This window comes from Cucurbita pepo, chromosome LG07 (assembly GCF_002806865.2).
Source record: "Cucurbita pepo subsp. pepo cultivar mu-cu-16 chromosome LG07, ASM280686v2, whole genome shotgun sequence".
NCBI classification, from domain to species: Eukaryota; Viridiplantae; Streptophyta; class Magnoliopsida; order Cucurbitales; family Cucurbitaceae; genus Cucurbita; species Cucurbita pepo.
In genome coordinates, this window is record NC_036644.1 from 926247 (window position 1) to 940180 (window position 13934).

At 37.1% G+C, this 13934-nt stretch overlaps 2 protein-coding genes across 3 annotated transcripts; one reads left to right on the forward strand and one right to left on the reverse strand.

The window, feature by feature from the left end:
- Positions 1–1883: 1883 nt before the first annotated feature.
- Positions 1884–8390, forward strand: LOC111798636 (glucose-6-phosphate isomerase 1, chloroplastic). Its single transcript, XM_023681905.1, has 14 exons — positions 1884–2598; positions 3056–3178; positions 3427–3525; positions 4240–4323; positions 5021–5164; positions 5241–5306; positions 5726–5794; positions 5891–5998; positions 6532–6584; positions 6676–6814; positions 6900–7056; positions 7205–7283; positions 7939–8005; positions 8099–8390. The coding sequence occupies exons 1-14, from the start codon at positions 2059–2061 to the stop codon at positions 8231–8233; spliced, it is 1863 nt and encodes a 620-aa protein (XP_023537673.1). The 5' UTR covers positions 1884–2058; the 3' UTR covers positions 8234–8390.
- An 803-nt stretch (positions 8391–9193) lies between these two features.
- On the reverse strand, positions 9194–13127 carry LOC111798335. Of its 2 annotated transcripts, none has more exons than XM_023681408.1 (6): positions 12633–13127; positions 11399–11489; positions 11062–11219; positions 10257–10284; positions 10047–10155; positions 9194–9486 (listed from the first exon to the last, which is right to left on the reverse strand). In XM_023681408.1, exons 1-6 carry the CDS (start codon positions 12891–12893, stop codon positions 9405–9407), a joined length of 729 nt encoding a protein of 242 aa, XP_023537176.1. In that variant the 5' UTR covers positions 12894–13127; the 3' UTR covers positions 9194–9404. The 2 variants fall into 2 exon arrangements, with proteins under 2 accessions (XP_023537176.1, XP_023537177.1); XM_023681409.1 differs by having other exon boundaries at positions 11062–11216; positions 12633–13126.
- Between the last annotated feature and the right edge of the window lie 807 nt (positions 13128–13934).

The window sequence follows — 13934 nt, forward strand, 5'->3', positions numbered from 1 at the left end:
CTCTCCCTAACATATGCATTTAAAAAGCCTAAAAATGACAGTATCTACTAGCCCTAGGTTTGAGCTGTTACAAATAATATCAGAGTCAATGACCCCAGACTGTCAACAAATAAGGGAAAGCCCATAGTAGAAAGCCCAACGGGAAAGGGCTCGGGCCCTTACATAGACACAAAATTGAAAGCATTTAGATGCAAAATAGATACCGACATAAAAGTTTAACGGTCTATTAGATATAAAATTTAAAATTGAACAATCACCGGAAAAATGAATGTGCAGATATCTTGTCGGTGGAAGTAATAATTAATTTTTTTTAAGCTTATTTTCGAATCTTCGATGTCTCTCTTTTGGATGTGGTGTCGATCTATTCATGTATTTGGTACTCCTTCTCGGGTGCCACATGAAAGGTATCGTTTGAGTTTTAAGCTCTGATCGTCCACGAACTCGACAAATTATGAATTTCAGACTTTTAAGAATCTCCAACTAAATCCAAATTAATATTAAAAAAAATAAAATACCTGAAAGACGTCATACGAACACACTCTTCTAGCTACTATTTGGTCGCTTGTTGGTTCAAATAACTCCGTAGAATATTTTACAAAACCTCGTTTGCCTTTATAATTAGCTAGTTGTGATGTCCCACATTGGTTGGGGAGGAGAACAAACCACCATTATAAAGGTGTAGAAACATTCCCATAGCAGATGCGTTTTAAAGCCTTGAGAGGAAGCCCGAAAGGGAAAGCCCAAAGAGGACAATATCTGCTAGCGGTGGGCATGGGTTGTTACAAATGGTATCAGAGCCAGACACCGGACGATGTGTCAACCTTCTCGTTGTTCCCCGAATGGGGGTAGACACGAGGTGGTGTGCCGTAAGGACGCTGGCCCCAAAGGGGGGTGGATTTAGGGGCGGTCCCACATCGATTGGAGGAAGGAAAGAGTGCCAGCGAGAACGCTGAGCCCGAAGGGGGGTGGATTGTGGTGTCCCACATTGGTTGGGGAGGAGAACAAACCAACATTTGTAAGGGTGTGGAAACATTCCCACAACAGACGACATTATCTTTTGTTTAAACACAAGTAAGCAAGGGAAAAACACGCTCGCGATGAAACAAACCGAACATCGTCTTTTAATCATTCCCGACACACCACATTCTTTAAGCTCCTATCTCGAGCTATAAATATAAGTCACGGTGATGTAGTATTCGATTTTAATTCGACGTACTAGAGTAGTATAATAATATAATTTTTATTTTAGTAAAAAACAATATTTATATAAAATTCAACAACTTTCCAAATAATTAAAAATAAATAAATGAACAAAATGAAATCAAATTTGGCAACTAATTGAATATGTATAAAGTTGATGGAATAATTGAACTGGACACTAATTACGGCTAATAATATATTAATTGTCCACTTTGAGTATAATCTCTCGTGGCTTTGCTTTGTACTTCTCCAAAATACTTCATTAACTTTCATCATCCAACACTGCCTATAATAATGATAATATTTTTATTTCTTTAATAATATTTTAAAGATATTTTTGAGACATTTTGAACGTTAAAATACATTTTTTTAAATAAAGTATTAACGATGCTCTAAGTTTTAAGGATATTTTAAAACTATTTTTTTTTTAATAAAAATGATATTTATTAATTTATACTATTTTTTAATTCCAATTTGATTTAAACAAACAAAAGAAGCGAAAACGACGGTCGGGTGTCGAAAACAGAGCGGTCCGCAAGACAGTTGGCAGTTTTAAAGGAATATTCGAAGGTGAGGGCAAATTGGTAATGTTAATAACAAGAGAGGGGTATTAGAGTCAATTCACCTTGTCAAATGCAAACGGCTTAACGTGTGAGGCTTTTGCACCGCCGCCCGCACAAGCACACGCCAAGCGCAGCCAAACCAAAAAGCTTATTACACATTTTTTTCCTTCTAAATTTCTTCCGTTTCATTCGTTTTGGCTCAGCCAAAGATTTGGTGCAGAGCCGAATGGAATGATCGAAACCACTCCATAAAGATTTTGTAATCAGCAACTTTGATATCATCGCTACTGTTTCCATGGCCTCCATTTCTGGCATTTGTTCTTCCTCTCCATCCTTGAAGCCTCAGATCAAGACTTTGTTTCTTGGAACTACCGGATCATTGCGCAAAGATTCAGTGTCATTTCCAATTCGTGCGAAGTATAATGATGGAAAATTTGGTGCTGGAGCTGCTCAATCAGTGGCCAAAGAGATCTCGGTCGGATTGTCTGCTGCTGATGGAGGGGTTAAGAAGGGTTTGGAGAAAGATCCTCAGGCGCTGTGGAGTAGGTATGTTGACTGGCTTTACCAGCACAAAGAGCTTGGGCTGTTTGTGGATGTAAGTCGGATTGGATTCTCGGATGAGTTCTTGGCCGAGATGGAGCCTCGATTTCAAGCTGCTTTCAAGGCTATGGAGGAGCTTGAGAAGGGCGCGATTGCCAATCCGGACGAGGGACGCATGGTTGGGCATTATTGGCTGAGGAACTCTGAACTTGCGCCCAACTCGTTCTTGAAGACGCAGATCAATAATACTCTAGATGCTGTGTGCAATTTTGCGGACGATATCATCAGCGGTAAGGTGAGTTTTCATGGCATTCCTTCCCCTTGGCCTTTTTCTTGGTGTTCTCGCTTAATTTCTGGTTTGGCTGCGTACTACTGCCAGCTGCATTCGAGCTATGCGTTATGGATCTTCAGTAAACCCTAATAAGTTGATTCTTATTCCATACAAAGGGTTTGAGATATAAAAAGCTGGAGATCAAACTTTTAATTGTTTAATGAATAGCTCTACTGTTCTTCAATTTATATCTGTAAATACGAGTTCGATTGAAGGAGAGTGCATTCTTAGTTTGATTCAGTCGAAGGGTATAAGGGATTCATGATATGCCAGTGTTGATTTCCTCATGTTAAATTCTTTGCTTCTGGACTTTATAGTTTTATTCCTAATTTCAAAGAATGTTCAAAGCATTGTCTGTCTAATTTACTGTGTTTCGCTTGCTGTATGCATATTTTAATTCCTTTCACAATTCAAAATGCAGATTAAGCCCCCATCTTCTCCCGAGGGCCGCTTTACCCAGATACTGTCTGTTGGAATTGGAGGGTCAGCTCTTGGCCCGCAGTTTGTGGCTGAGGCATTGGCTCCGGATAATCCCCCGCTTAAGGTACTCGAGTTTGTGGCCGATGCATTATCACTTATGGTAGTATGAAGGATTTGATAGTTGTCACCTACAGGAAATGTATCCTGCTGAAGATCTCTCTACACTACTGTTCTTATTAGTTATAATAAATATTACGATTATATTGATTTTTGTATCTCATATAAAACACAGAAGACGCCTATTTTTTTATGTTGTCCTGTACTTTTTTTGAATATTCAAAAATAAAATTTGTTTCTTCTTCTTTATGGCAGATACGATTTATTGACAATACAGACCCAGCAGGAATTGATCATCAGATTGCACAACTAGGACAAGAATTGGAAACTACTCTTGTAATAGTGATTTCGAAGGTCGGCAATACTTTCTCTTTTACGTTTCAGAGATTTTATGTGTAATGAACTCTTGGGGATGAGACTGATATCAACTTGAATAGCTGCCAATAGAGCAAAATTGGAAGGCAGTCTCATATAGCAAAATGCTTAGACTATGTTTAAGTAATTGAAGTTTTGTTATACTGTTTGAAAATAAATGAATCGGAGTCTTTCAAAAACCAGAACTGATAGGAGAGAGTCAATCTATTCTTATGGATTTGTTATTACCAATGAACCAGCCTAATGGCGGGCATGCTCTTCAAACTTACTCCATTTGGGACCATCATTTTATATGAACGGAACCCGATTGGTTACAACATTCTTGTCTCCTTAGAAGAGTATCCAAGGGGCTTGGACCTAGGACATTTAGCGCTGGTTTCAATTTATTTTTGGATGGATGAATCAATTGTCCTATAAACGTAGCTGCTATCAGAGAAACCAGTTCATTCCCATAAATCACTGAGGACCAAGTCTTAGAGTGTACTCTCCAAGGCTATTTTGTTTGGGTCGACCTGTTTGGGAGCCCCCTTAGAAATCTAATCAGGCTCACTCAATGAGTGGGCATCAAGATTCCCCATAGGTCCACCACCACGAGCAAGTAGTGCACTGTAGTACCACATATTATCACTTCAATACAGTTCTGCACATTATTGGAAATATTTTCAATCTAATGCCCATTTGAATTGTTCTCAGAGTGGAGGCACTCCTGAAACTAGAAATGGTTTGCTGGAAGTACAGAAGGCGTTTCGCGAGGCTGGCTTAAATTTTGCAAAACAGGTTTTGATCTCAGGTTTTTCTTTCTGCTAGTATTAGTTTTCTCCTGCTTTTCAGAGTGTACCAGAGATACTCTCATGTGTTAAAATTTGTAATTGTAGTTCATGGTAACATACTGCTTAATCACTGGTTGGATGTAAATTAACTTGCATCTTCTGATGTTTAAATACATATACTTACATCTCTTCATCACCAAGTTTCCTTTCATTTCCACGGTCGAGTATAATCATCTTATGCTTCTTTTGATTCAAGAACTAAAATTTTTATCTCCCTTTTGTAACCATCTCGTGCTTCTGGGAACTAACATACAAAAATTCAGTGCATTCTTGTAAAGCTTGTCTAAAAACATTGAGTTCAAATTAGCATGAAAATCTTTAAGTAAAATTAGAGTGAAAATCTGGTCGAATGTCTCTGTGAGTAAAATTAGCCCTCATGCTTGTGGCTCCTCCGTTTTCATTATCTTTTTATTTATTATTATTAATATTTCATTCATATTATTTTAAAATTCTTGACATGACCAAGAATATAATTTCTAGAGGGAAGACGTTCATATTAGTCATTTTGTTTTGTTTTGATTATTTTAAAAAAAATTAATTTTAATATTTTCCTTTTGAGTTCTCTTATTCTGATACATAGAGATGGTATTACTTTCACTACCCTAAGCTTTCAAGTATGACCCAACACGGGCTCTTTTATGCAGGGTGTTGCTGTAACACAAGAAAATTCATTGTTGGACAACACTGCAAGGATTGAAGGATGGTTGGCCAGGTTCCCAATGTTTGATTGGGTAGGTGGTAGAACATCAGAAATGTCTGCAGTTGGTCTACTTCCAGCGGCACTTCAGGTTAGTGATTATTAAGTATTTAAATCCACGACTTCCACATCTTTTGAGTTGTCCTCACAAATGAACCTTACAACAGGGAATTGACATTCGAGAAATGCTTGCTGGTGCTGCTTTGATGGACAATGCAACCAGATCAACTGAGGTGAGAAAAATTCATTTATTTGTGTTCTGTTGAGTTTAACTATACTTTTTCTTGGTTAATGAATATGAATAACATTGCATTTTCTGTTTGGTTATTTTTCGGCTGGAAATTCTCAGAGTTGCCCGTAGAGGTACTTTGGAGGGGATGTAAGGTCATGGATGTGTCACAAATTATCACGCATGCCTTATTCTTTGATTCTTGTCTAACTGTTGGCTTTTTCTTTGAACTGACTCTTCCTAGGGTTTGCTAGAAATCTTGTTTTTAATAACATGGTAAATTTTTACTGGAGTAATTCTATCATCCCAAAAATAGTTTTATGTTTCTTGATTGTTCCACTATAGTTTTCCTTTCCACTGTATATTGTACATATGACGCACGTGGAGAAATAATATAGCACTTATGTTGCCTCATCTGTTCAGATTAGAAATAATCCTGCAGCATTGCTTGCTTTGTGCTGGTATTGGGCTTCTGATGGCATAGGATCTAAGGTAACTGGCAATCTTGCTATCCGTATTCTGTAGTCTTGAAACTCATTGCTACTGTATTTACCATGATTAATTATTGTTCCTGTTTTATCTCCTCAGGATATGGTTGTTCTTCCCTACAAGGATAGCTTGTTATTATTTAGTCGTTATTTGCAGCAACTGGTCATGGAATCCCTTGGAAAAGAGTTTGATCTCGACGGAAATCGGGTATCTGCAACATTTAGGAGGATTATTCTTCTTGTATTCTGGTTTATTAAATGAGAGAAAACTAGAAAGACATGAAAACTATTACGTGCCTGAAGCCCCTCAGCACAGTTGATATCAATATAAAAAATTTGATTGTTAATTATTCTCATGATGAACAAATTGATATTGAGAAGGGGTTGTATGCATTTTGGATACACTTAGTGCATGTTTCATATTCCGACCTTTGCTATCATTAGATATGCTACCATTGACATTAATAGAAAAGATGAGCTAGTAGACTACTCCTTTGTTGCTGTAAACCATCCTTAGAATGATTATTTCCATTGAAATTTCAACATTGTAAGAGATAAAAGGATCAAAATATTTGAGGCTTCATATTCTAAAATTTTGACAACCATGGACAACATTTCCAAAATGTCCCAAGTATCCAAGTGCAGAGAATGCCTATTTTAGGAAACCATTTTGCTTTTGTTGTGTTAACTCGAGATGCATTGACTAATAATGTGGCTTACTAAATTCACTTCTTTCCACAGGTTAATCAGGGACTTACAGTATATGGGAACAAAGGGAGTACAGATCAACATGCGTGAGATTTCATACTAGTTGAAATTTATATGCCTCTTAATGTAAACCATACCTAGCTGTTGGCACCTAATGCACGTAATAACTTTATGCAGCTATATTCAACAATTGAGGGAAGGTGTGCACAATTTCTTTGTGACATTTATTGAAGTTCTGCGTGATAGGCCCCCTGGTCATGATTGGGAGCTTGAGCCAGGTGTTACATGTGGTGACTACCTTTTCGGTATGCTACAGGTACTAGTATCTTGCTTCTATAACAAATGATTAGTTCAATGCTACAGGTACTAGTTTTTTCTCCTAATCATTTGAGCTTGTTCAGGGAACAAGATCTGCACTCTATGCTAATGATAGGGAGTCCATCTCAGTCACCGTTCAAGAAGTGACTCCTAGAACTGTTGGCGCAATGGTAGCACTTTATGAAAGAGCAGTAGGATTATATGCCAGCCTTGTCAACATTAATGCATACCATCAACCTGGTAAATATATATTTCTTCAGTATAAAATTCGAACTTTTCATTTCTTCTAGTGTTTGTGTTTTATGTTCTTATAATGAACTTCGCAAAATTAATTCATTCACTGTCCTCACCTCCATTCTGCTTTTGCGTTGATCAAATGCTATGTCAGGTGTGGAAGCTGGAAAGAAAGCAGCAGGGGAAGTGTTGGCTCTCCAAAAGCGCGTCTTGGCAGTACTTAATGAGGCCAGGTGTGATCTCTTTGAAAGGCTCAGATTTTTCCATGTCTTGCTTCCTTTTCTAGTATAATAAAAATATAAAAATTGAGGATTAGTATGATGTTTTAGAAGGACCACGCTCAATTTTTTAGAACATCCCTCCCTCTATATAGTAGTTTAAAGCACAAATTATAAGTGCACTCCTTAAACTTTCGTGTTTGCATCTATTAGTCCTTGAACTTCAGAAAATATTTAGTAGGTCTTCAACTTTCATTTTTTATTTGATTCATATATAGGTCTTGTTTTTGGCATATTCAACATTTTTTTTTAAATTTACAAATTCATTAAACATAAGATTGAATTTGTGTCTAATAGGTTCGTAAATTTTACAGGTCAAGGATTAGACACAAAATTTAAAGTTAAGGAATTTATTAGACACTCGTTAAAGTTTAGGGATCAATTGGATGCAAATTATAGAGACTTATTATACACTTCTTTCTTTCTTTTTAAAATTTTGGAGATTTATTGGACTAGAGCTTTGAAAGTGCCAAAGTACAAAAATGATTCCCTAGGCAACATCATGATCAGCATAGTCTTCTCTGATTCTGTACTGGCTGTTCCACTTGCGGGGAAGGAAAAATTAATTTTGTAAGCCTTTGTGATAATTGATATTCTGTCTGTCTCTCAGCTGTAAAGAGCCTGTGGAACCATTGACACTTGATGAAGTAGCTGAACGCTGTCATGCTCCTGAGGATGTAAGCAATCCAGTTTTCAGATTATGAACTTTCTTTCAAACACAACATATAATCTTTACTTCACTGATTCACGCTTCTATTATGTTACTTCAGATTGAAATGATCTACAAGATTATTGCTCACATGGCCGCCAATGATAGAGCACTGATTGCTGAAGGCAGTTGTGGCTCACCACGCAGCATTAAGGTTTTCCTTGGAGAATGTAATCTTGACGAGTTGTATGCTTAGGATTAAACAGCAGTAATGTTCTAATGCTCTTATGTGTGGTTGCTGTTTGGATCTCTTAATAAAATTGAAAATACTTTTGCTGTTGATGTCATTCAGGCTTTTCAGATCTCAACCTCGAGAATAATGGAAAATAATTCTATGAAGAGTTTTTTTTTTTTTTTTCTTCTTCTTATTGCCCCAATTTCAATACTCATTTCTTCCCAAGGTACTTTGGCTTCAAGATTATCTTGTTGATTATTATAGAAGTTATCATAAAGATACGTTCTGCTGTTGTTTATGGAAAATTGTTCTTCCATTCTTAAAAGATAATATTTTAGGGGATTTGAATCTTTCACCTCTCGATAATTACTTTAACTAGGTTATACTTCGATTGGTGGTTTGTCTACGTTTTGACTACTTTTACGAGACAATTGCCTAATCCTTTATACTTGATTGTCAAGGTAATAGGTGGTCGTCTTGAAGTTTATTAAGGTAAATTTATATTTAAAAGTTCTAATCAATTTTTCGTTCTATAGTTATCCGTCTCCTTACTACTTTACTCTAAACATTCGACCAGATATTTTAAAGATTGAATGGTAAATTTAGCCTCTATAATTTGTTATCATTTTTAAAATTAGATTTTTATCTTTATGAGTTTGATTAATAAACCGCCTCTAAATTTGTAATTAACCAGCAATGTATCTTGTTGAGATCCTCCGAAAGTTGAGAAGGAGAACAAAGCATTTTTTACAAGGGTGTGAAAATCTCTTTCCTAACAAACACGTTTTAAAAATTTTGAGGAAAAGTTTAAAGAATACAATATCTGCTAGGAGTAGACTTGGGTTGTTACAATATATTTTTATTTTCTTTCGAAAATGCTACACCGCACATGAAATTATCGGGATCATAATTTTGGACCATCCAAGTTGATTTCAATATGAAACATCATAAAAATATGAAAAACTCTCTAAGGTTATATATAAGAAAGTCAACAAATAATAGTTTTTGGCATAAATAAAGAACTTTCATCCAACGAAACATCCTAAGAGAAGAAACATTTACAAGAGTGTATTGTTGAAGGAATTAATCAGAGGCATGAAAGAATAAACCCAAACCCAACAATTTTCATTTTCAGATCCTACATTTGAGCAGCACCACCATAATATTTACAATGGGAAAACCACAAATTATACTAGAGAAGCTTTGATATTACTTGGCACGAAGTCCAGAATGCTTTCGAAGCAGCGTTTAGAATCACAGGGTTCTGGTATATCCTGTGCGCCATTGCACGAAAAAGAAAATATCAGAGAACTCTTCTAATTGGCACCGTTTTTAATAGTCTTAAGGTAGTTTGGAAGTGATTTCGAAACGGTCAAAGTCACTTAGTCGTGTCCATTTTAGTTTTGACATGACAGAAGTGATCTTGGAACTAAACACGACCTTAATGGTCAATACAGGGAAGAGTCATCAAGCTAAATGCAAGAACTTTTTAATATGAAACTCTTCTAATTGGCACCGTTTTTAATAGTCTTAACGTATGTTTGGAAGTGATTTCGAAACGGCCAAAGTCACTTATGCCGTGTCCATTTTAGTTTTGACGTGACAGAAGTGATCTTGGAGCCAATGCACCGTTTTTAATAGTTTTAAGGCATGTTTGAAAGTGATTTCGGAACGGCTAAAGTCACTTACGTCGTGTCCATTTTAGTTTTGACATGACAGAAGTGATCTTGGAACCAAACACGACCTCAATGGTCAATAAAGTGAAGAGTCATGAAGCTAAATGCAAGAACTTTTTGATATGAAACTATTGAGTCACAGCAGTTGATTAACATACCCAACTGCAGTAGCTCCCCAGGATGCCACATTATAAATGACCTTGCTTCCATCCCAAGCCTTCCGGAGTTTCCCTTTTCTCTTCTTCACTGAGAATGTTTTGCAAAGGGCTGCACCAATGAAAAGAGTTCAAAATTTAACACACAACATAGATTGGGGTCTACTGATATCTAAGACCATCGTGTCGACAAGAAAGTGTGGCACGACTCACCATTCTGTAGTTGGTTAGGAGACAATTCCTGCAAGATAACAAGAACAAATGAAAGCGTGATTGTAGGCTCGTAGCTCGTACCTCGTAGGTAGATATGAAAGATAAATTGCCAGTTGCTATGCTTGTTATTTACAGGAACTCGATCAGCGAGTTGTAATTATAAGGAATCAGAATTTGTATAATAGTCACATAAGACTCCATTCATCTTAAGTCGCCATCACGTTCTAAAACGTTCTTCAATCCAAAAAGTCATCGAATCAAGAGGATACAACTCTTTCATTGGAATTAGACCAAGAAAATAGATCAATTCCATTTAACTCCAAAAATCACATGCCCAAATTTCACATTAACCACAAGAACTTCCAGATATCTCAGCTAATCACAATGGACTACCATCCAACTGTTGAACTGAATAACATTTAGAATTCGAAACTTTTGGAATATTAAAATATGTGTTCACGAGCTCAGAAACCAAAACGACTTTACTTTTTACTCGCTATCCACGATGGCTGAACTCTGCCAAGTGTAAATAGCTCGAAACCATTCCTTTATCCAATAATACCTCTTCCCTAATCTATTAAAATCTATTAAGAGCTAGATAACATATTTCTAATTTAAACAAAGACACTTCTTCAGAAGCGAGAACAGATTCCTTGATGAATTAAAAGTAACAAAAGGACGTCTGTAAGATAAGGCGTCTGCAGGCCGAAAACATTCATCCACGGGATTAAACATCCAACCACGCCCGTGAGTTTGTGTGTGTGTGTGTGTGCGCGTGAGAGAGAGAGAGCCGTTGGGAGTATACCTTAGTTTCCTTTAAAGACAATAAGTATGCAGCCATGAAGCAAGCAATACCATCTACTATATCCTCTTGCTTCACAACAACATACCCATCTTGATCTAGAGCATCACCACTTTCCCATAGATCCACATCACTGACCACATCCCAAGAACTACATTCTTCTACCATTACAAAGCAAAGAGGTCAAAAATAAAATGAAACAAATAATAGCATAAAGAAAATGGTATTTTTGTCTCAAAGGAGAAGGTCCTGTAAAACCTAAATTTCGAACTTCACAAGCATAAACTACAACCTGTTTGCAATCCCTAAATAAAGCAATGACTAAGATTTGAACACGTACCTAACGTATTTTGTGGAACTAATGCTTGAGCATCCTCTAGCTTTTCAAGAAAGTCGCGGCATTCAACTTTAGATTTAAGAAGATCGCACAACTGCAGAAAGATGTCTTTAAGTCAATGCCATGGATCATAACATTTATAGTACAATTAGATTCCAAATTCCAATAAAGCATTCAAAATAGCAAGAAACCCATATGGTGAAAATTTCAGATATCTATCTCCATCCAAGAATTTATCAGTTAGGTAGCTGGGTTGGGTAGGATGTGAAGAAATGGAAATAGCATGCATTCCCCTTGCCCCGTACTAACAGGTTCCATTCTCCGTATCGCATCCCTAGCTCTAAGATATTGATATTAGGAGTTGGGTGGTTGAGAAGGACCAATTAGAGGCTGAAAATGCATCCATTTCGATCCATGTACGTATAAAAAACGAATGGAGGTCATCAGGCCCCCCTTTTTATAACTACTATTGCAGGGCTCATCCATGGAGTTTTATATATGTGGTATTTAAGGGAGAGGGAATGTGTTCTTAGTGATTGCGCTTGTACTTCCATCTTTTTTTCAATGAGCTTCCTATTGTTAAGAAAGACCGAATCGATGGAGGATCCTAGTATCCATTTTCCAGGAAAAACATGCCTCAAGAGATTGTTGTATTTCACGTTTTCTTTAGGTGAATTGTGACAGCACAAACCCACCACTAACGGATATTGTCCTCTTTGAACTTTCTCTTTCAGGCTTCCTCTCAAGGTTTTTAAAACTTATCTGTTAGGGAGAGGTTTCCACACCCTTATAAAGAATGCTTCGTTCTCCTCCCCAACCGATATAGGATCTCGCATGAATGATATTACTTCTGATGCCCATTATTTGCTGTGAAGACTTCAATCGAAACTTCAAACCAGTCGTTCTAAACAACTTCAAATGATCTTACACCAATGCTCAGCACAATTCATAACACTAGAGCATCCTGAAGCTGAACCGGGAAAGACTAGCACTAGAGTTGTGGAAGGATACACAGAAAACAACTTCGATTCAACAGCATATGAGAAGCTACCACAAGCTAATAGATCAAAAACAGAACATGTTCATCTTATCTGGATTTCAATCCCACATATTCACAAACATCGCGCAGAATTCTTCTAAATCAGATAGAATAGGAATCAAGCTAAATTCAACCAAAAAACCTCAGCTAAAAACTCTGAGATTACAAAATTTTAAGAACCACAGAAAACCCCCATACCTCGTCGGCTTCTCGGTCACCTCGCACAGACTCCGAACCCTCACCGAGCCGATCATCTTCATCTTCACCTCCATCATTCCCCTCGCTTTCATCGAGCCCGTTGGAATCATTAAGCGATTCGAGAGCTCTCTGACACTGCTCCAACACAGCCTGCAAGGTCTTCTTCTTCACGCGAACCCCATCGCCAATTGGACCCTCAAAATCCTTCCTCTTACTATTATCGACGGAATTCGACTTCGGTTTAGGCACCTCAGCATCCATGCTCTGGCGTGAACAAGCTCCGTCCGATCCTCAAAGACGATTGTTGGTTTGCTTCAAAGCCATGTGGATCGTTCTTCCTCCCGCCGTCCGGTGAAGAACTTGGAAGGCCGAGAGAAACTCTTTGTTGCTTGTGGACTAAATTTTGATGGCTGCTTCTGGGTCTCAGTTTCGTGTTGTGCTGCGAATTATTCTTGTTTTTCCTCAGTTGATAATCGATATGGTCTTCCGCGTAAATATTTCTTCTTCTCTCTATTTTACTGCTACTATTTATTTCATTTATAAACTTTTAAAATATTTATTATATATATATATATATATTTTTTTTTTCATTTAAAATTAATAAATATGTTTTTTTTTTTTTTTTTTTTTTTTTTTTTTNCTGTAGAGAGCTTATTGAACCCTCAACAATAATATGACATTATTCACTTCGAGTATAAGCTCTCATAACTTTGCTTAACAATGGTATGATATTATACCACTTGTCACAATCGCACCTTTAATGGCAGCGGACTTACGATTGTTCGGCACTCACTTTCCAACGACAAGTGAGTTAAGCCAATTCGTTCTTGCGTCGCCTACGGCCAAGCGACGTATGCTCGAGCCTTTGGTCTCGGTTTTAAGAGAAAGTTTTAGAAAGCGAGGGCAGAAAAAGATTTTCGAAAGATAGATTTTTAAAAGAGACGTTATATAAGCAAGCAAGAGATAAATAACAACGGCTTACAGTATATAACCTTGGGTAGGGGGATACGACTGCCTCACAGCAATCAAGATAGCATTATTTGATTATAAACTCATGATTATTCCCTAAAATTAGGTGACGTGGAACTTTCATCCAACAATTTATATATGTTTTTTTGTTTTTAATGTGGAAATTGAATGAAATAGGGCCTACTAAATCCGTGTTAGTCGAAAGCTTCAGCCTCCATGAGAGTGGTGAGAAAGCCTCACTGGATCATGAGATTAGGCTTTCCGTACTGAACACTGCTCCTTTCAAGTACAAAATCTCCGCTCACACTTAGATACTATTGCTGCCAACAGGCA

Coding starts and splice junctions, on each gene's coding strand:
- LOC111798636 (XM_023681905.1), top strand. CDS start 2,059: ATGGCCTCCATTTCTGGCATTTGTTCTTCCTCTCCATCCTTGAAGCCT. Junction 2,599..3,055: donor ACGATATCATCAGCGGTAAG/GTGAGTTTTCAT, acceptor TTCAAAATGCAG/ATTAAGCCCCCATCTTCTCC. Junction 8,006..8,098: donor GCTGTCATGCTCCTGAGGAT/GTAAGCAATCCA, acceptor ATGTTACTTCAG/ATTGAAATGATCTACAAGAT.
- LOC111798335 (XM_023681408.1), bottom strand. CDS start 12,893: ATGGATGCTGAGGTGCCTAAACCGAAGTCGAATTCCGTCGATAATAGT. Junction 11,490..12,632: donor GTGACCGAGAAGCCGACGAG/GTATGGGGGTTT, acceptor ATCTTTCTGCAG/TTGTGCGATCTTCTTAAATC. Junction 9,487..10,046: donor TGGGGAGCTACTGCAGTTGG/GTATGTTAATCA, acceptor AATGGCGCACAG/GATATACCAGAACCCTGTGA.